A 21,300-nucleotide genomic window follows, 5' to 3' on the forward strand; every position below is an offset into this window, starting at 1 on the left:
AAGGTATCTCCAGGTTTTTGGCTAAAACAGGAATGAGGCTACTAGTGCCAGGTCTGAGCCAGCTCTGTAGCAAGGGATCCAGACAAAACATTTCCAGGCTGGGATTTCTTGTGGTGCTGCACTGAGGTGCTTCATGACAGGCTTTCTTCTGGGCAGGAATTGGCTGGGAACTTGCCGGCTACCCCTGACAGAGACCATTTCTGAGGTGTATGAGCTCTGTGCCTTCCTGGACAAGAGAGATATCACCTATGAGCCAATGAAAGTGGCTCTGAAGACGCATCTGGAACCAAGGACTTTACTTCCCATGGATGTGTTCAGTAAATGAGGAAACTTCTGGGTTTGAGCTAACATCAGGGGAGGGCTAGGGGACTAGAGAGGAAAAGTAAGTAGATGTAAAAAACAAAAACAAAAACAAGCTGTAAATGGGAAAGAAAGTCAAGCCAACAGATATGGTTCTCCCTAAAGGGAGAATTTCATGTAGGTACTCACTCCTCACTTCTAAGCCCACAGTTCTCAGGGTATAGAGACAGGAGTACAACCCAGCCTAGGGCTGCCCAGATCCCCCAGGACAGGCTGAGCTCAACCCTAGGCACTAACAGGCAGTGCCATTTGTTTCTCACAGACAGACAGAAATGGCCCTGTGTCTCCATGTATCAGATGAAGCAGGGACTTGGGGAAAAAAACTTGCTCCAGTTATAGAATAGTCAAGCTGACTCTCAATCTGAGTCCAAAATTAATGTTATTTTCACTAGCTAATAAGCTATTTTATTATGATTCAGCTCCATGCCGGACACTGGTGGCTCATACCTGCAATCCTAGCTACTCAGGAGGCTGAGATCTGAGAATTGTGGTTCAAAGCCAGCCCAGGCAGGAAAGTCCATGAGACTCATTTCCAATTAACCATCAGAAAATTAGAAGTGGTGCTGTGGCTCAAGTGGTAGAGTGCTAGCTTTGAGCTGAAGAGATCAGGGACAGTGCCTAGGCCAAGTTCAAGCCCCACAACCAACCAAAAAAAAGAAGAAGAAGATTCAGCACCACTGAGCACTTATATATACCTGGATAAGTAGAGACACTGGAGGTACAGAAGTGAGCAACACGGATTTACTTCCAATCTTTCCGGAGCTTAGAGCCTCATTTTATACTTTCTACCTCTTGGTCACATAATCAGGTTATATATTCACACCATAAAGCTCATTAGAATGAGCCCTAAATATTGTTACCTGCTGGAGAGGTTTCATCTTCCTATTATAGAGCCCTGTGACAGGCATGCCTAGAGGCTTGGTCACTATATAGAAGTGACTATCTCTATGACAGCGGTCATTCATAAGCACAGAAAGACTCTTAGCTCCAGTGTGGTGGCCACATGAAAAGCTATATACCCACAGCCCAGCCAGCTAGAATCTGGAGTTTAGCTGTCTGTGTAGGTGAACAGGAGCATCCATCCAGCTTTCTTGAGAGAAGTGGGTCAAAGAGGCACTGCCCTTGGGGTTGGGTTTTTTGAAGGCTTCCTTGCTCACCCCAGTTTTACTAGCTGTCCCTCAAAATGGCCATTCTAAGCCCATCTCACCTCCCAGGAAAGCTAAATGGTGAGCAGTAAAAGGCTGCTGTCAGGAATTTCTGCTGTTTCTCAGAGTAGGCAACCTGATATGAATGATGAAGATATGAAGTCTTCCCATGCAGACACTATTGCCTTACTCATTTCTCTTCTGACCATATGATCTGTTCCCTCTCATTGTTTCCTATAGCTGAGGAGTGGACAGCAGAGATTACTGTGTATTCCCCACAACAGATCATCAAGGTTTATGTGGGAAGCCACTGGTATGCAACTACTCTGCAGACTCTGCTGAAGGTACTGCTGGCCCCAGCTGCCCTCCTCCCACTTTGACATCCCTGCCTGAGCTGCTGACTCAGCCCCCAGTACTTTGCTCAGAACAAGTACTTTCTCCTAGCACTATTACTTATCCTATGGACATAAATGAAATGAGTAGCATGCTGGGTATGCTTCAGGAGTGTGAATAGGGAGGAGGCCATTTCTGAGGAGCCTAGACTGAGGAGGTAGGGCAGGGGTCCAAATGCTTGAGTCAGTGGTGAGAGGGGTGTCTAGGGAACAAGGAAAGTTGAAGCAGGGATGATGTGTTTTTTTCTGGATGCTCTGCTTCTCACTGTGGTTCCCTGTGGCCAACAAGACCAGGACCTGGAAGTCCTAAAACCGCATCACTCTAGAGAAGTCAGGTCAAATGAAGTGAGACATAACTGATCTGTTCTTTGTTAAAGACTCAGACCTTGGGACTAACTAATTCTGGCATCCAATCCCCTTCAGTATCCAGAACTGCTATCCAATCCTCAGAGAGTGTACTGGATTACATATGGACAGACTCTGCTCATCCATGGGGATGGCCAAATGTTCCGACACATTCTCAACTTCCTGAGACTTGGAAAACTGTTTTTGCCATCTGAATTTAAGTAAGCAAAGCAAGACAAGCACACTCAAAAAAAATCACCTAGACTGAACCCTTCTCCTGCAACCAAGGAACCCCATTTGCAGCCTTCTGGGAAGGGGTTCTATTGTTTCTAATCTGAGCACTATTGTTTGGGGCACCTCCACCCAGTTGTCCAGTCTGACATCTTCTTGTTTGCAGGGAATGGCCTCTTTTCTGCCAGGAGGTGGAGGAATATCACATACCATCCCTCTCAGAAGCTCTCATCCAGTGTGAGGCATACAAGTAAGAAAACTTCACTCAGGATTCCATGTTTGGAGTGTGAACCTTTACATTCCTCTTTGCCTACCAGTGGGAACTATTAACCTTGGGACTGAGGGAGTGAAATGGGCTCAGGTTTGGCCAGCAACTTAAGCAAAATCTTTGAGAGCTCCCTTTTCTTTGCTGTCTGTCACTACTAACTCTCAAAGGGTGGACATAACCAACAAGTTTGTAGGCTGATGAGAACTTTTACCTACTAACCAACCCTTCTTGGTCTCTGCAGGTCCTGGACCCAGGAAAAAGAATGTGAAAATGAAGAAGCTTTTCCCATCAGGAAACTGCATGTGGTGACAGAAGGGCCAGGGTCACTGGTGGAGTTAGGCAGAGATGTCAAAGAAGTAAGTCCCAGCCTTATTTGGTTAGTGGTTTCCTGAAAACAACAACAAACACCGCCAACTGCTTGTTGTCAGTGGTGTCTGCCTATAATCAGTTCAGAGCCAGCCAAGATAGGAAAGTCTGTGAGATCCTTATCTCTAATAACTACTAAAAAAAAAAAAAATGGAAGTGGTACTGTGGCTTAAAGTGGTAAAGCACTAGCCTTGAGCACAAAAACTCAGGGACAATTCCCAGGCCCTATGTTCAAGCCCCAGGATCGTCACAAAACAAAAAACAAAAACCAAAACACACCACCACCACAGGGTTCAGGGGACAGGCTCCACTATTGAGAGGCCGTGGAAGTGAAAAAGCATGCTCTACACGGGCATGGGAGCTGATTTAAGGCCAAGGGATGTGCAAGCCACTTATGGCTTGGCGTGATGATTGTCTCTTATTAGAGTATGAAAGATCTCTGGACTGGCACCACCTCAGCCCAGACAGAGCAAAGCTGAAATTGAAATCAGTGACCCATGTCAGGGATAGGATGAAGTCTTGAAGGCCCAGCTTTTAGGTCTCAGGGATGCTCTGATGATGCAGAACAAACCCAGAGTGACTGTCATCCTTTCTCCTCAGACCACAGCCTGTATGCCTGTGGACTTCCAAGGCTGCAATGACAGGACTCCATGGAACAAAGCCAAGGGGAACCTGGCCAGATCCAGTCAGATGGAAGAGGCTGAGCAGTATACCCGGGCTGTCCAGGTCTCTCTCTGTCGAAATACCAAGAGGGCGGGCAATCCTAGCACCTACTCACATTGTTCTGGTTTGTGTACCAATCCTAGACACTGGGGGGCCCACCCTGAGAGTCCTCCCAAGAAGAAGTGCACCACCCTTAACCTCACACAGAAGTCTGAAACCAAAGACCCTCCTGTCACCCCCATGCAAAAACTCATCTCTCTGGTGAGAGAATGGGACATGGTCAATTGCAAACAGTGGGAATTCCAGCCACTGACCGCCCCCTTGAGCAGCAACTTGGAGGAAGCTGCCCTGCATCTCTCCTCTGGGAGTGAGGCTGCTTCCCAGCCCAGTGCCTCAGCTACCTGGAAAGTCCATTCCATAGCCTCAGAGAAGGAATCAGGCCCCCAGGCTGGGGCTGGAGCTGGAGCAAAAGACAAGGGCCCAGAACCAACCTTTAAACCATACTTCCCCACAAAAAGAACTGTCACCCTTAAGGACTGGGGCAAGCAGAAGCCAAAGGAGAGAGGTGAGTCCCATTCCATTCTTTACCTAAACTTCAATGGCAACAGAGACAAAAAAAAAACTCCTTGGCTAAGGCTATAGAGTAAGTTAGTGACAAAAGAGTTCCTACTTACTGACGCCAGCCAGCTCTGTGCCATGAAGCAGACACAGAAATGACACAGTGGCACAGTGGTGTAACAAGAGGTCACATGAAGTGATGAAGACCCATAGGAAATAGAAGCACAGGGAAGCTAGAGGCTAGGGAGTCAGCATGGCAGACAGGAAGAGTGCAAGTGTTTGTGAAAGCACAGGGCCTTGATCTAGCTGGAGGCCAACTTCCCATGGAAAAACCAGAGAAGTTAAAAATGAGTCATTGGACCAGGTCTGTGGATCAAGTTGAGGTTGGGGTACTCTGTTCTGACTGAGTAGGGTGGGAAGTCTCTAAATGTTCAAAAACAGACATGTAGTCAGAACATTTTGCTCAGGAACAGAAGGATGATGTGTTAGGCATGAGTGCTTTCTAGGCTGGGTCAATGGGCTTAGGCAGTGGAAGGAGGCAGGGGAATGGAAGGGCCAAGATTTCAAGTGTGGTTGAATACAAGGGAGGACCTTCCTACTGAGTGGATGAAAAAAAGTAGATCTTAATGAAAAGCAAACAGGACATGTGAGATGCTGAGGGGATTCGGGTGGACAAGTGCGGGAGATAGGAGGAACTATGGAAGCTGGGCTGCAGAGGGGTTGGCAAGGAGTGTGCTGAGAACGGCCATACCAGGCTATTCCCTCTGCTCTCTCAAATTCTACAGCACTGTTGCCCTCCCTCCTCATGGCTCAGGCTCTTCTTAGACTCCTTAGCCAGTTTATCAAGTTTTAGGGTACCAAATATCCACTCTTTCAGAATGGAAAAATATGAAAGTCTGGCCCAAAAAGCTCTTGTCATTTTAATTTTGTAGAGATTAACAGTCTTCTACTGGGTTTTTACCAACCCTGACACTAATCTTAGTTCAACAATATTTAGAGTCTCTTGGAATTCTGAAATTCAGTACTTGCAATAATATTGGGCAATAAAGAGGAAAGGTCACAATAGTGACCTACTTCTGAGAAGCTGGAGGCCTCTAGATGGCTGGGGTGACTGAAGATACTGGTCTGTCATGTCATCAAAGGTCTCCTCTCTGCTTGGGCTCTGAGCCTCAGCTCTTAAGCCTAAGGAGAGCTCCCTCCCCTTGTCTTTACAGAAAGGCCTGCACCTGAGCAGCCTTTGCGTAGTGCTGGTGGGTTAGACAACCCAGGGATCATCCTCAAAGTGACTCACCCCCCTGTGGTGGGCAGTGATGGCTCCTGCATGTTCTTTGAGGACAGCATCATCTACACCACTCAGATGGACAGCTTCAAGCACACACCACTCGCAGCTATACCCCAGACTCAAGGTGAGGCTTTGAAACCAAGCCTGGCTCTGTACCTCCCCACAGTGTACTTTAGGGGTACAATGACTTTGGGAATCCTAAACGTCTTCCTATCCCCACAGCTGTCTCTGACATCATAGCTAAGGACAGAGGCAACCATATTGACTCTCCCTCTTCCACAGAGGTTACGTTCCTGAGTTTCTCTTTGTCTTGGGAAGAGATGTTTTATGCACAGAAATGTCACCGCTTCCTGACAGACATCATCCTGGATTCCATCAGGCAAAAGGACCCCAAAGCTATCACGGCCAAGGTGGTCTCCTTGGCCAACCGGCTATGGGTATGTGACAGGCCCAAGTCTTGGGGCACCCTGTCCTTTCTCTACCTGTCCCCTCACTCCAGTAGTAAGCAGTACAATGTAAGTGGATGCAAATTGTAATGGGAAGTGTGGAAAAGAAATCAGGAGCAGAGGGTGACAGAAACTGCAGGGCTAAGAACACAGGGCTGTTTCTGATTTCTCTCCAAACCTGCCTTGGCCAAGAGGCAGATTTGGAGTCCCAAACCTCAGTGGCTCCTGCTGGCCCAGTGAAGTCCTTGCTGTGCATGTCATTCTGGGGCTGGGAAATGCTCACAGCTCGGCCTGACCATTGGGCTTTCCTGGCAGACGCTGCACATCAGCCCTAAACAGTTTGTGGTGGATCTGCTGGCCATCACTGGCTTCAAGGATGACCGGCATACCCAGGAACACCTGTACAGCTGGGTGGAGGTGAGGCTTACCTGCACCCCAGTGGGAATGGCAACTCTATGGGCACTGTCTTGCTGCCCAAGAGCCAAGCTAATAATATCCAGAAGATTAACCAGGCAGCTGGGCCACTGACCCCTGTCTCAGGGAGGGAGAAATGATGAACGAAATTAACCAATCAAGAATAGTTAAAAAGAAATAGCAATTTAGGATATTGGATTTTTATAAATTTTCTTCCAATGATACCAACTGGCCTTTACCAATAACAACATTGGCCACGCTTGTGTAAGCAGGTCACATGAGGCCAAGCCCATGAGCACAAGAGCCAGGGCCTCCCAGACAGTGATACTGACTTCACCTTTTAGCCATGTCATCATTTTTCATAGTTAAACTGCTTTAAAGCATTTTTTGTAAAGAAAACATTATTTAAGAAAGGGAAGTGGAGTTGTGGCTCAAATAGTAGAGCCAACCTCAAGTATAAAAACCAAAGGAGAAGGTAAGGCCCTTAGTTTAAGCTCCAGTACTGGCATAACACACACACACACACACACACACACACACACACACACACACACACACACTAAAAAAATATTAAAAAATGATCAAGATTATTAAATTTTCTTTTTTGAGTTGATGAAATGTAAGAATTATAGATAGGAAAGATTTAGCTAATTTCTCATTCATTCGGCATTACCATACCAAGTGTTTTGTTACAATAGCACTCACTTAAACACACTAGTGCCCTTACTAATCAGTCTCTGGGTTACCTATTATTGACAAAAAAATATTAAAGTCATTATCTATAGCTAGGAAGTAGAAATCAGTAGCAGGCAACACATTCCTGGTCATTATGTCCAGTACCCATGGAAGCCACAGCCCTGTGAGATACCTTTGAGCAGAACTGAGCCCTAGAACATCAAAGGCCCCCAATAATGGGGCTTCCAACCAGATGGGAAAAACCTACCTACATGGAGATAGAATAGGGCACGTGGTCTGGAAATCCGGGGTAAGACGACTCTTTCCTTGCAGCTCACACTGCCTTTTGCCAGGAAATATGGCCGCTGTGTGGACCTGCTCATCCAGAGGGGCCTGTCTAGGTCTGTCTCCTATTCTGTCCTGAGTAAATACTTACTACAAGAGGGCTAGAATGCTCAGAGTTGCTGCTCCCCATACCCTCTACCCACCAAAGTTAATTTTAACTGGATTAATTCCAAGAACACACGTGCTTAGCCATGGGTACAAATTAGTTTTTTTTTTTAATTACAAATAAAAGAGTACACTAATGGCTTATTGACTGGTAAGATAACAATAAACTTTAAGTGAAAACTGTTCAAAAGGCATCATATCAAAATAACCAAACTGTCCAGAAAACAAAGAGGCTGAGCCTGATGGGGCAGTCAAAAGCCCTTCAGGGGTGGGCTTGTCTCTTAGGGAGCCTGACATTAAGGCTAGAGATTAGAAAGCAACTGCTGGGAACCCAGCTGTGCACCTGTGATCCTCCTGAGAACTGGGGGCAGCCCAGTCACAGCCCAGAGCTCCACGGTGCTCCACTAGCCTAGAGTTTAGAAATACTCATCCTTTATGCCAGACTGTCCTTAACTTAAAATCAGAGTGGAAGCTGGAAGGGATCAAGAGGAGGAGTCATGGAGTCAAGAACCTATGATCAGAGTAGCTGTTTAGTCCCTGTAGCCCGTCACCTCTAGAGAGGCCCCAGGCTAGTCCATGGATGGCCACAGCATCAGAAAGGGTAGTCAACATGGCTGTACACATGGGAAGGAGGTAGTTCCGGTACTAGTCATGCCTTGGTCACAGCAGGTCCAGAGAAGTGATGTTTCTTGGAGGTCTTGGCTGCTGGATCCACTGTTCACCTTTGAGCCTGGGCTTAGACCTGTAGTTCCAGGTCAGGTATGAACTCCTGCTTCCCTGGTTCTGGGACAGGGAGGTCTCTAGGAAATGACCCCCCTCTCCAATTGTCCTCCATTGGCCCTAGGCCCCAGGTAGGATAGAAAGGGACTAAAATGGAAAGATAGCACTTACACAGGATAGGTCCTCAAGGCCCCTGCCTAGGGCCTGCCCTGACATACAGCTGCTGTCAGAACCACTGGAACCACTGGCTGATGGGCACTGGGATGAGACCTCTGAGTCTTCAGGAGCTGGGGAGAGAGACTGAATGAGTTTCAGCAGGGGAGGCCCAGAATGCCACAACTCCTCTGTTGAGTTAAGCCCAGACATACTCAAAGAGGGCTGGCTGCCCATCTCTGCCTCAGTCTCCAGTGTGGCTTCCTCTGGGAAGTTGGGGGGATACAGGGGCCATCGGATACCCGGAAGAGCTGGATCTCTATACAGATGCAAGTTGAGAGACCCCAGCACAGAGCAAGAGGCACGGTCTCCAGGAAGGGTGCTTGAGGCACCCAAGCAGGAGCTGTCGTAGTCCAATGGGGCCACAGCAATGGAGGCCCGAGAGCGAGCTGCTATGTAAGAGAGAGAGAGTTAAGTTGAGACAGGTGCTAGGCCAGAGCCCTGTCTCACCTGAGGTCTCCAGGGCAGCAGAGGCCGGGGCTGACAGGGGTCCATGGCCTCCTGCACAGCCTTCCTCAACCCTACCTCCCGTAGTCTGCCCACTACCTCGGCCCTTCAGGACATAGTTGATGTTGCGGTCGTTGATAGCTTCCTCGCTGGGGGCGATGTCCCGGAAGGCCTTGTTCCCCACACCCATCGACACCATCTCAGCCATGCGCACCTCTGAGTGAAGAGGAGGCACAAGTAAGGCCTGCAAGTTTTCCCTGTATATCCATATCCTGCAGATTACTTGATTTTTCCTCCCAACCATCCCTAGGGCAGGTTCCATAATACCCTTTTAGAGGTGAGACTCTTGCTGCCTAAAGAAGTTACTATTGTTCCTGACTCAGACACTGACAGCAGGACTGGCTGACTTTGAACATTTTCCCCCTGTACTGGCTGCTGTCACTAGGCCCCCTTTTTCCCTGAAGGACACATCCTGGGGAGGGATGCACAGGGTAGGAATGAGCAGCAGGACTCACCCTTGTTGTGGACAGCCTGTCTCCAGAGCAAGCGGGAGATGTCCGCCGTCCAGGCCTGCTTGGTAGCCAAGCTGGAGGCCTGCAGCACAAAGGTGTCCTTGGCCTTGCGGCGTCGGAACCAAATCTCAAAGCGCAGTTTGTGATCCCCACAGCACTCAGTAAGGCCCAGGTCTGCCATCTGCATGGGCCGGGCAGAGGGGCTCAGTAAGGCATGGGTGAGAAGTGAGGACGGGAGCAGGGCGGAGGCAGGATCTGGTGGGGCCTACCTTGAAGGAGCGCTTGTAGGTAAACACATCAACACCCATAGGGCCATGGCGAGGCTTGCTGAAGAGCAGCAGCTCCTCAAAGAGGAAAACACGACGCAAGGACTTGTGGCGCCCACTGCGTACCACAAATTCATCTTGTCGTACCAACTGTCCCTGTTCCTTTAGGTTCACCTGTAAAGCCGGGGCCTGGTAGGTACCTGATCCCTCCTGCCCTCTTCTATACCCATAGCACCTGCCCACCATGATTTGGGATGACTCACATCACAGCCCTGGATGGCATCCATGGCTAGCAGGTCATTGCCATGCCGTAGCTGGAAGTGCACAAGGCTCTGGGCAGCCTGCAGGGCACTCAGCTCTTGTACAGGGCCCCCGCAAGCCCGGGCCAGCTCCTGCAGCAACAGTGCATACTTGCTCATGCGCTGGATAGGCTTTAGCAGGTAGGAGGCTAAGTCCAGGTGGTCTCCCAGGGCTTGCTGCTTGTCCTACCAAGGGAGGTGGGGAGATCACTGAGTTGTGTGAGAGGACGCCATCTACCTCCCCCCTCTACAGTCTCAGGCTTTCCTACCTTGAAGAAGGCATGACCGTAGCTGGACATCAGCGCATCAGAACGAGGTTTGTTCTTGCTGTAGAGTGCGTACATCCCAAACTGCACCCTCTACAAGGACACACAGTCAGGCCATGTGTAAAGGCTGCCCCTGTCCCAGACAGATCACTCTCCTGGCTTGGGATGACTAAAATACCAACAGATGGGTCTCAGAGGGCTCCCTCCAGAGATGCTGCTTTGGGTAAGGCAAAAACAAGCACTGTGCAGCTGAGACTTGCCCAGTCTGTCTGTGGAAGAAGTCCCCCACTCCCCGCAAAGAGCCTCTGCATTCAGCTCTGTCCCTGCATGGCTCTGAGACCACCTCTGCTCTGACTTCACCTCAGACCATCATTCCTCACTACATTCAGCCACGCTCACCGTGACTGACAAGCTTTGTACTGGCTCTTTTCTGGGGTGAAACTCAATCTGGTTCTTCTAGCCTAAGCTCAAATACCTACTGCTGTACCAGTACCTCACAGTATCTATCCTGCTTATTTTCCTCTTGACCCCAAGTGTAGCCTAGAATGATCTTTTCATGTGTCTCCCCTACAGAAACAAAAATACCCTGAGACTCGGGGCACTTATGGGTCTGACTCTTTGCTGTACCTAGCACAGGACCACAGCTCTCTGGTGGGGGGGGGGGCTGGGAGTTGAGAATCAGCTGGACTGCTGTGGCTTACATGGCGCAGGAAGGCATAGGCCACTCGGGGCGGATGTCTGGTACAAGCCTCCAGTTCACGGAGGAAAAAATGGCAATGGAAGTCCCGCAGCTTCTCCAGGTTGCCAAAGAGGTGGGCACGCTGGCCTCGGAGACCTTGGGGCACATCAGGGCGATCCAGCTCAGGGAAGTAGTTCTCCATGGTATAGTCAAGAGCCCGGACATATTCCCGTTCCGTGGCCACCATCTCTGCCAGCACCAGCTGAAGCCTGCCGGGGAGGAGGAGTCAGGACCCAAGACATCTTCCTTCCACTGCCCTCCCTGACATGCCCACTGCCTGTACCTGTTGGGGCTCCTGAGGTCAGAGCTGCCTGCTGAAGGCACAACAGAGGATGGCCGGGGCTGGGCACCTCCTCCAGACTCTGGTCCGTGGCAGGACGTGACCGTGGTGGAGCTGCGGGGTGGAGGCACGGTAGAGGATGGCCGGGGCTGGGCACCTCCTCCAGACTCTGGTCTGTGGCAGGCGGTGACTGTGGCTGCACGGTGACAGTGGTGGACAGCATCTCGGAGACTCTGTCCCAGGTTCTGGTCAAAGCTGTAGGACTTCCTCAGGGGAGGGGTGGCGGGCACAGTGGGAACTTGGCTGACACACAAACTGGCGGTGCTGCCTGTTGGTAGTGACTTCAGTGCAGCCTCTAGCTTCTGGTCCAGGGCCAGCCAGGTATCCTGGCACCGGGTCCAGGCCCAGCGGCACTCCTGGCGGATGCCCTCTGAGCCCAAGCCTATAGCCAGAGCCCACATCTTCCGGAAGTGGGCAGGAGGTAAGTCAGGGTTCCTGGTCCAGTGCAGCTGCAGCTGCTGCAGCACAACCCCTGGGCTCTCCTGTTCCAGCTCTGCCAACACCCGCTGGCCCGCCTCAGCCCATGACGAGGCCTGCAATGGCAAGGCCACACGGACATGAGAGGGGGACCCTGGCAAGCCTGCCACACCTTCTATCCCTCTACCCACTCTACTCCCGGGAGGCTGACCCCAGGCCAGTGCTTAGATTTGAAGATCAGACTGAAGGCAAGGAGGACAGATAAAACGAGCAGGAAAAGCTCAGGCTAATGGCAGAACTGGGGCAGCCATTCCTTAGCCCCAATGACCAAAGAGCCAGGGACAAGGCCACTCACCACCCACCTGCTTGAAGAACTCAAAGAGCTTCTCAGCATCTGCCAGCCGCTGGCGCCGCTGGGCCAAAGCCCTAGAGAATTCTGTTAGCTGGGCTCTCAGGGCCAGAAAACGTATTCCAGGGGGGCCCAGTTCAGCAGCCTCCCAGCCAGCCAGGGGCTGCAGAAACTCCTCACCTCGCCTGACTTGCTCCTGGAAAAAAAAGACAGCACTCGGTTAGCCCAGGCCTGGGAGTCTGGACCAGAACCTAGATCTTTCCTACTGACATCTCCATGTCAAGAAGTCTCTCAGGAGGTAGAAAGCCCTCCTCCACCCACCCCATTCTATTTAGCCCTCTCTCAAGCCTCTGACTTCACTTCTCAGCAGCACTCAATGTTTACTTTCCTGGGCACCAGCTCCGCCACCCTCCTTGTCTCCTGGTCCTCAGTTTTTCCACAGGCTCTCCTTTCCTTAGCTGGGTTCCTGAGGACCCTGTATTCTCCCCCAGGCAATCTCGTGTGAACACACCCAAAAGTTCACTTCATTTCTCTCTCTCTCTTCTTTTTTTTTTTTTTTTTTTTTTTTGCCAGTCCTGGGGCTTGGACTCAGGGCCTGAGCACTGTCCCTGGCTTCTTTTTGCTCAAGGCTAGCACTCTACCACTTGAGCCACAGTGCCACTTTCGGCCATTTATGTGGTGCTGAGGAATCCAAAGCAGGGCTTCATGTATGCAAGGCGAGCACTCTATCACTAAGCCATGTTCCCAGCCTCAGTTCATTTCATTTCGACCCCACCAAATGGCCCTCTACATCCTGACTCCAATCCCTGAAGCCCTTCCTTTTCACTCCTTCCCAGCCATCTCAGAAGTCCACCTATACGCCAGGTGCCTATAATCCTAGTTACTCAGGAGGCTAAGATCTGATGATCACAGTTCAAAGCCAGCCTAGGCAGGAAAGTCCCTGAGACTCTTATCTCCAATTAACTACCAGAAAACTGGAAGTGGTGCTGTGGCTCAAAGTGGTAGAGTGATAGCCTTGAGCGAAAAAGCTCAGGAACAAGAGTCCAGACCCTGAGTTCAAGCCCCATGACAAAAACAACAACAAAAAAAGCACACCTAGCCCCTGACTCACATATGCCCCTCCTTGGACTCTCATCCCCTAGAACTTCCGGGGAACAGCACCCACTCATTCTTACAACTGCCTTCTCCAATGGATGCATCCTCAAGTCCTATAAACTTTGCAAATCCATCTCCCCGCCACACCCACCATCCTGTCCAGAGAAAACAGTACAGCCTGTCCTCTCTACCTGCAGATCCCACACGTGTGAGCTCCACATGAACAAATTCAATTACTCTTACACTGGAAATGTTTGGGGGGGGGGGGAATACACCTGTAATCCAGGTGTCAGTGGCTCACACCTGTAATCCTAGCTACTCAGGAGGCTGAGATGTGAGGATCACAGTTCAAAGCCAGCCTGAATAGGAAAGTCTGTGAGACTCATCTCCAATTTACTACCAATAAGCCAAAAATGGCAGTATGGTTCAAAGTGGCCTTTGAGTTCAAGGCACTGGCCTTGAGCCCTGAGTTCAAGTCCCATAACCAGTATAAAAACAAAAGAAAATCTGTACTGAGGGCTGGGAATATGGCCTAGTGGCAAGAGTGCTTGCCTTGTATACATGAAGCCCTGGGTTCGATTCCCCAGCACCACATATATAGAAAATGGCCAGAAGTGGCGCTGTGGCTCAAGTGGCAGAGTGCTAGCCTTGAGCAGAGAAGCCAGGGACAGTGCTCAGGCCCTGAGTCCAAGGCCCAGGACTGGCAAATAAATAAATAAATAAAATAAAATAGTCGACCGTTTATATGGCACATACACTATATCAAGTATAAATCTAGAGCCGGCTTAAAGCATATAGAAGGATAGGTGTTGGTTATATAAAATATTACACCATTTTTGTTGGGGCTTTAACAAATGGATATTAAAAAGAAATGACACTGCTTGGCACAGGTGGCTCATGCCTGTACTACTCAGGAGGCTGAGATCTGAGATTGTGATTCAAAGGGTTTCTCAGGAACATATTTCCTCCTGACACTGAATCTTCAAATACGCTGTTTCTCAGCTTAGAATGGCCATCCACTTCCAACCCTCTTCTATCTGTTTGACCCCCAATTTTCCTTCAATTTTCAGCTTAACAGTACCTCCAAAATGTTTCCTAATAAACCTGCTTGATCAAGTCTTTGTGCATATGCAGGGAGATGCATTGTACTGCTTCTCTCCAGAGTTCTTACCTCTGTCTGCAAACATGTATGCGACTATGAACCATTGGTTATGATGCAGCTCCAAGTGAATTGGCTTGTTTTCACTCACTCCTAGTCCCTAGCCAAATGCCTCAATCCCTCCAGAATGAGCTATGTCCAACTTACCTGGGCCACCTGGTCCAGTTCTCGAAAAGGGCCTTGGGCCTGGAGCAGCATGTCCAGTGAGGGCTCCCTTGGCTCTTCCAGGGCTGGCCAGCCTACCTCCTGTAGCCACACTTCAGTCTGGACAGACATAAGCAGGGAATGGTGAGTCTAGATGCTGCAGGTGGGGGTCACCTGCATATCAACAGCAGCTGGCTCTGAACAAATAGTTCCCACCTGGCGCAGCCCACCCTCCTGGGCCTCCAGTGTTTGGAGCAGCTCAAAGGCTTGTATCCGCTGGTTGCTCTGCAGGGTCAGCTGGTGCAGTAGTCCATCCACTTGGCCATACAGCTCATCAGCCTTGTCCACGGCTGGCCTACACAGGGTTTATGTTTCTCAGTTCAACTCTATCCTGGGATTCATAATCCTGGCTCGTACTGAGCCAGCCAGTTGAGTGTTTGACAAGATATGGTGAGCAAGACCTGGGAGCTGGGCTTGTACCTACCTACAGTCTGGGCTCAGGGTCACCTCTGAGACCTGCTTCAGCCATGCCAGCTCCAAGCCCCCCTGGCATTGTAGCCATGCTAGCTGTGGAGAGTCTAACACCTGCCGCATCAGGATTTGTGCTTGCTGTAGCAGCTGATCAACTTCCTGTGATTAAGGGCAACAGGCAGTGGTGGACATGGGAGATGACAAGGAGGGAGCCCAAGAACCTTCAGTGGTATGAGAAGGGGACACTCACCCCAGGTGCCATGGGCCGGGGCACGGCCTTCATATTCTCAATGGCCTCCTGGAGCAGGGCACAAACCACCTGACAGCTCTGCAGTAGGGCTTCCAGGCGCTGTGGGGGAGGGGCAGGTGTGCCTGGCGTGCAGTGCTGGTTCCAGCCACTGCAGCCAGCATGACCTTTGTCAGGGTGACCCAGGAGAGGCTCCTCTGCAGGCCCCGCCCTACCTAACTCCCTTGCACCCTGCCTCCCTTGGTGCACTGACCAACCGGAAATCCAGCCAAGTCTGGTGACAGTAGGGCAGGTGTCCTCCGAGCGAAGTTGGCAACTCAGTAGTGGGGATGTAGGTCAGTAAGCTCTGATGGGAGGGCAGCTGCTCCAGCTGAGAAGAGGGTATTAGGAACCACAGCTGGTGGGAGAAAGAGCCTGCCTCCACCCCAATCAACCAGGCTCCTTACCTGCAGCCCGGAAGGCAGTGTCTCAGGCATCTTTCCCACTAGCAGCACTCTGTGTACAGACCCTGGAGCTGCTTCCTGCAAGGAAATCAGCGCTCAGCCCGGTCCCCAACTCTACCTAAAAGGAATGAAAGGGAGCTACACTCCCAGTACTCACTTGTAGTTGGCTGAGCCCCCGGAAGAGAGAAGAACTCGGGGAAGATATTTGAGCATCAACTACTACAGTCAGTCCAAGAGCCTGAATTTCGGGCCTAAAGAGATGGGCTTCATTTTAGTATCAGATTCCCAAGTCCTGACAGTTCTAGCTCAAATTCAATCTCCCCAACCATGTCCTCCAAACCTGGGGATTCCTCGCAAGTAGAGCAGGAGACAGATGAGTTCATGGCTGCTGCACTTGGGGTGAAGCCAGGCCGAGCTGTGGGCATAGAGCAGCAGCACCGCTCGGCCTTCTACATCCCGAGTCCCTGTAGAGAAGAGACAGTAAACACCCACCCAATGGAGCCACCCTTCTTCCATCACTACCAGACTCTCCCAGCTACCTGGCAAGGCAGCCATGCCACTGGCCAGCAGCTCCCAGGTGAGGTCTTGGGCTAAGAGGCAGTCAGCAAGCTTAGGAGTGCTGGATCCACTGAGGTCTTGAGAAAGGAAATGGCCTGGGTCATTATTGGACCCCCAACCCACAGAGCCCTCCACAGGCCAGGGCTACAGGCTGAGTAGGGTCAGAGACTCAGCAAGCATCACCTACCCCCAGGTATAACCATTCTTCCTGAGTCCAGCCTTCCTTACCTGTCTTCAGTAGCTTTGATGAAGTCTCTGGTAGAGAGTCTCCAAGGACCACAGAATTGGACAGCAACCCTCCAGCAACAAAACCAGCTGGCAATGTACCGCCTGGACCTACACCCCTTACCACACTTTCCCTTGGGTTGTCACTTTCATCCTGAGTGAGGTTGAGATGGGAGGACAAGGAACTCAGAAGACTCTCCACTCCAGGGAGGTCTGGGTCCTGTGGCTGAACTGAGGAGCCTCCTAATGCAGTCCTCTGGCCATCTCTTGACCCATCCACCGCCCTGGGTTCTGGAAATGACTGAAGCTCCATGGCTATGGGCCTGCCCTGTGGCTTGTTGCTCTGGGCTGCCCCTGCAAGTGGTCTTGAAGGATTGGGGTCCTTAACCTGTATCTGAGAAGCAGGGTCCTTCTCCTCCCAAGCATCCCTGAAACTGCACACCGCAAACCTCCAGTCAGTGGCATGGCCCTGGGAGTCTAGGGAAACGTTCCCATCCTCCGAGGGCCCCTCCATCACCCTGTGCGAAGGGTGGGTGGGTCTGCTCTGGGCAGATGGGCCGGTGACTGGGCACCAGTGTCAAGGAAGAGCCCAGCTCATCCAGGAACTGGACTGAAGATGGTCTGGCAGTCCTCCGACCGCAACGAAGGCAGAGCTCAGTAGGCCCTAGAAGGTGCCAGAGCCCAGGGAATGCGGTGGCTGTTGGAGTTCGGGCCTGCGGAAGGAGAAGACGATCAGGAGGCGGGAATCGCCCTGCGGCCCAGACCCGCGTCGCGCTCCCATGAGCCTTTGCAAGGTGAGCCCCCACCGTCGGACTCGCCCTCACGCCCCGGTTCAGCAGGCTCGCCAAACCCAACCAGGCCCCGGTTACGGCGCTGGGGCCGGTGCGCGCATCCTTTTCCCGTGACCTGCGCTCGGGGAACAGTGAGGTCGAGGAAGCGGCGCAGCCGGACCCCTCGAACTCACCGCGGCCTCGACGGCAGGTACAGCGCGGCCGCCGGGCGTTCACGGCCGCCGCCTACTGGCGGTCCGGAGGACGCACAAGGCCGCTGTGGGGACTCGGCGTCGGGCGCCTCCTAGGGGCCGGAGGGCGGAGTCACAGCTCAGCCCGTAGGTTCCGACCTGGGGGGGGGGCGGGGGCGGGGGAGGGGCGGGAAGCGCGGGTGTCAAGGCTTAGTCTCGCGCCGCGACCGACTCCTCCCCGGGGCCACGCGGCTCCCCACACCCGACGCCCTGCGGACTTGGAGCGTCTTCCCTATGCCGCGACCAACGGCTGTTCCACGGCTCCGGAAGCGATGCCCCTCGAGGGTGAGCGATCGGCGGGCTCCTCGAGGGTGGGGCGGGGGGCTTACGCGGGTCGGGTGGGCGCGCCGCCTCGCAACCCCGCTGGAGCCTGGGGAGACCTGCCCGGCTCGCAGAGCAAAACGACAATCACTCTGGTCGACGCCCAGATCTGGTCCAAAGAAGGCAAGTGTGGGCCCGGAGTTTTTGGAGTCTCCTAGAGGGAGACTCTTAAGCCCAGGGCAGCTGGCTTGCGGCGTCTGGGAGCCCCTAAAGGGTATCTTCTTGAAGGATGGGAGCGAGGGGCACCTCGCGGCAACCCCCACTTCCTTCCAGATCTCCAGGTCCTCGCACCCAGAGACTGGATTGTACCGGTTTGGGGGTTATCTCTGAACCTGTACTTGCCTGCCATGCTTGTGACACGGGATTTGATCCCTAGCACCAGCAAAACAAATACAAAACAAAACATCTTTGTCATTGAGATTGAGACGGGATCCCACGCCCTGAAGGTGCTGTTACTTGGGCTGGAAGGGAGGGATCACTGAGGCCTCAGGGGTGGGAACAGACCCAGGCCTGCCAGAATCCACCAGGCCCAGACCCCTCAGCCCCTTTGCTTTCCCCGAAACCCCTTCCCTCCAGCCCACAAGTCCAGTTAAAAAGACCAATGCTGTTTGTCGTCTTGGAACCTGAGAAAACATCCTGAGCCTGGCTCCACTCACCTGTTGAGGTTGCTCCAGGGACTCTTTTCTCTCTGCACCTCACTTTCCTCACCTGTAACCAAAAGAAAGTTATTCTTTTTCTCTTGGGATGCCAGATGAATTAGGGTAGACTGTGTTCATGCCCTGCTCCCTCATTTCACCCTCTGGGGAATCTTGAAATCATGAAAGGCACTTGGATAGCTGTGAAATTCCTCCAAGCAGTTTGGGGTCCCTTCAGTGCATGTGAGCTTGGCCTGACACTCCTCAAATTTTATGGGGAGATTGGGGTGGGGGTGGAGAGTTACAGCATAGCCATAGAGGAGAGCACAGTGGGGTAATGCCCTCTGTCCTAAGGAAGGCATCCTCTTCATGAACCTGGACATGAGCAGCAGCTACAGGGGGAACCCAGCTGCCTACCATCCCAGCACCCAGCATCCAGACTCCCAGGCAGATAGTGAGGAGGAATAAGGAACCGCGCTGTCTTCAGAGTTGTGCTGCTCCAACCCCAGCCCCAACCTCCCAGCCAGCACTTTCTTCCCTCCCTCCTCTGGCTTCATTGAGCATTGGGTCCAACCTTGGCTCCCTCCTCAGCTCTGTCCCAAGGCCACCCCCACTGAGTCACTGATTCTCCCTCCCTCCCCCATCTACTATCCACTCCCACACAGCAGCTTGGCCCCTCAGGAGCCCTAACTGCTGGAAGGACCTGCTGGCAGAAACACAGACCCTCCCAGTGCCAGAAGCAAAGAAGAGGCTTTGGCAGGTCCTTGCTGACCCTGGTCCTCCCAGGCCCTGCAGGCCATCAGGGGAAGCACAGACATGCTGAGAGAGAGGCAGGGCTGGGCCCTGGTTTCCCCATTCCACATAGAATGTGCCTTGTAAGCAGACTGCATGCTGTCCACTTGTGTACTTCCAGCACTAATGGGCCTGCACAGGGCCTGGCACAGAGTAAGTGTTGGGGGGAAGGGTCTGAGTCTAATCACACTGCTCCTGTCCTCCTGAGGCTCCTCATCTGTAGGACACGTGGCAACCAGAGTCACAGATGAAGACAGATTCAGAGGCTCAGACTGAAAGGGAGACAAGAGACAGAAAACTTCAGGATACCCAGTACCAGGATGGCAGAGATACAGAGAGAAACAGGACAGACTAAAGCCCAGTGGGGAACATGGAAGGGCTAGGCCTGGAGCCAACCTGGGGTGGCTGACCACAGTAGGCTCTGTGGGCTGAGCTTGCAGGACTGAGCAGTGACTCACGGAGAACATCTCTGTGGCTCTGCTGGCAAATGAATCTACGCACAGCAGGCTTTTCCACTGAGATCATAAAATTTGACTGCCCTCCCTGCCCCTTCTCCACCCTTCCCTCAGCCTACCATTCTGTGCTAAAATGAATCAATCAGAAGTAAAATGTGAGCTCTGGCCTCAGGGGGCTTAGTTATAAAAGGCCTGTAGTCATTTCCTTCACTGCACCCCAAACCTTCCAGACCTCCCTCACCTCTGGCCTAAATAAACCTGAGGCTTCAAACTTCAATAAAAGTTCAAATGAAGTCCTGATTCTAGACTTCAAGGTCATTCAGAGGTATCATAGCTTTTTTGCCCAGTCCTAGACTGGCCTGGAAAACACAGCTGATTGTAAGTCTTGTCTTGTCTCCTACTGTCTCCACTGCCTGGAAGGGCCTTGCCCATCAATCCTAATCAAAATCCTTCTTTCTTCAAGGCCTGGATATAGCACCTCCTCCTCCTGGCAGCCCTCCCTTCCCCCATCCTGTCCCACCATCCATAGGATGAAGTAGATCTCCTTCTCCTATACAACAGAAACCTGCTTGCCTTCTTAATCCTGAGAGCTGTGCTCACCTGCTTTCTGGCCTCCATAGATCTGATGATTCAGGACCTTTGGGGTAGGCCCAGGAGTCTGAATATTTGACAAGTGTGCCAAACAAAAATTCTGGGAATAGCTTCCTGCTATCCCAGCAGCCGCCTCTTCACCCACCCCGGACTGTTAGAGCTGCCTTCCAAAGCTTTCATCTCTGTCCTAGAAATGCTAGAAAGTGAGGCTGAGAATGTGGCTTAGTGGTAGAGTGCTTACCTAGCATGCATGAAGCCCTTGGTCTGATTCCTTATTAGTACCACATAAGCAGAAAAATGTCAGAAGTGGCACTGTGGCTCAAATGGTAGAGTGCTAGCTTTGAGCAAAAGAAGCTCAAGAACAGTGCCCAGGCCCCGAGTTCAAGCCCCAGGACTGGTGGGGAAAAAAGAAAAGAAAGGCTAGAAAGTAATTTACCTTCCAACTGGATATCACTACGATTTTCACTTGGAGCCAGTCCTAGACACTGTATAGTAGTATGAGCATGCATGCGTGCACATATACACATACTGTGACCTCTCAGAATCCTTCTGAGATCTTCTCAAGGCCCCGTGACATTTCATGCACCTTCAGCCAGGCCTAGGACAGGTTCCTCCCCCTTTATCATTAATCCTGGCAGCAACCTTATGAAGAGGTATGATTGCTGTCCCATTTTACATATGAGAAATCCGAGTCTCAAAGAGGTTAGTAACATATCCCAAATGACATAGCTGGTGAGTAATGCTGAAATTTGCTCCAGACTGTTACCTACTAACTACCAGTCCTTACTGTTACTGTCTCTGTAAACAACTTGAAGACAAAGCGAAGTCACTTTCCTTTGCTTCATGTGTTCCCCCATCATCGTGCAGAAACAGTGAATGTTAGTTGATCAAATATATCACCTTCAAAGTGTCCCAAGCTCCCTCAGATCCATAGAGATGGAAAGTGGATTAGTGAGAATGTAGTGCTGGGGGTAGTAGGG

The 21,300-nt window shown here is 51.6% G+C and overlaps 2 protein-coding genes across 3 annotated transcripts in view; one reads left to right on the forward strand and one right to left on the reverse strand.

The window, feature by feature from the left end:
- The window catches only part of Kctd19 (potassium channel tetramerization domain containing 19), a 29,073-nt gene extending 21,478 nt beyond the window's left edge, over positions 1-7,595 (forward strand). The window contains exons 7-16 of the mRNA XM_048354741.1: positions 157-317; positions 1,746-1,849; positions 2,321-2,463; positions 2,640-2,723; positions 2,983-3,097; positions 3,708-4,335; positions 5,543-5,734; positions 5,893-6,047; positions 6,372-6,473; positions 7,479-7,595. Coding sequence (XP_048210698.1) covers positions 157-317; positions 1,746-1,849; positions 2,321-2,463; positions 2,640-2,723; positions 2,983-3,097; positions 3,708-4,335; positions 5,543-5,734; positions 5,893-6,047; positions 6,372-6,473; positions 7,479-7,595 — 1,801 coding nt within the window. The remainder of the gene's footprint in view (positions 1-156; positions 318-1,745; positions 1,850-2,320; positions 2,464-2,639; positions 2,724-2,982; positions 3,098-3,707; positions 4,336-5,542; positions 5,735-5,892; positions 6,048-6,371; positions 6,474-7,478) is intronic.
- A 144-nt stretch (positions 7,596-7,739) lies between these two features.
- On the reverse strand, positions 7,740-18,986 carry Plekhg4 (pleckstrin homology and RhoGEF domain containing G4). Of its 2 annotated transcripts, none has more exons than XM_048354812.1 (23): positions 18,900-18,986; positions 18,504-18,555; positions 16,509-17,218; positions 16,262-16,357; positions 16,063-16,186; positions 15,880-15,973; positions 15,726-15,800; positions 15,533-15,649; positions 15,283-15,381; positions 15,046-15,191; positions 14,778-14,916; positions 14,565-14,681; positions 12,177-12,359; positions 11,341-11,930; positions 11,020-11,266; positions 10,322-10,411; positions 10,017-10,238; positions 9,757-9,927; positions 9,491-9,668; positions 9,075-9,191; positions 8,684-8,917; positions 8,487-8,602; positions 7,740-8,337 (listed from the first exon to the last, which is right to left on the reverse strand). In XM_048354812.1, exons 3-23 carry the CDS (start codon positions 17,017-17,019, stop codon positions 8,332-8,334), a joined length of 3,672 nt encoding a protein of 1,223 aa, XP_048210769.1. In that variant the 5' UTR covers positions 17,020-17,218; positions 18,504-18,555; positions 18,900-18,986; the 3' UTR covers positions 7,740-8,331. The 2 variants fall into 2 exon arrangements, with proteins under 2 accessions (XP_048210769.1, XP_048210768.1); XM_048354811.1 differs by having other exon boundaries at positions 8,684-8,920.
- Positions 18,987-21,300: the final 2,314 nt, after the last annotated feature.

The sequence above is a fragment of the Perognathus longimembris genome, chromosome 10, assembly GCF_023159225.1.
Source record: "Perognathus longimembris pacificus isolate PPM17 chromosome 10, ASM2315922v1, whole genome shotgun sequence".
In the NCBI taxonomy this organism is placed as follows: Eukaryota; Metazoa; Chordata; class Mammalia; order Rodentia; family Heteromyidae; genus Perognathus; species Perognathus longimembris.

Excerpts from the sequence above, each read along its gene's own strand:
- Plekhg4 (XM_048354811.1), bottom strand. The coding sequence starts at position 17,019 with ATGGAGGGGCCCTCGGAGGATGGGAACGTTTCCCTAGACTCCCAGGGC. Across the intron at positions 15,192-15,282 it reads CCCGGCCCATGGCACCTGGG|GAAGTTGATCAGCTGCTACA; the intron begins GTGAGTGTCCCC and ends CCTTAATCACAG. Across the intron at positions 14,917-15,045 it reads ACCCTGAGCCCAGACTGTAG|GCCAGCCGTGGACAAGGCTG; the intron begins GTAGGTACAAGC and ends AACCCTGTGTAG.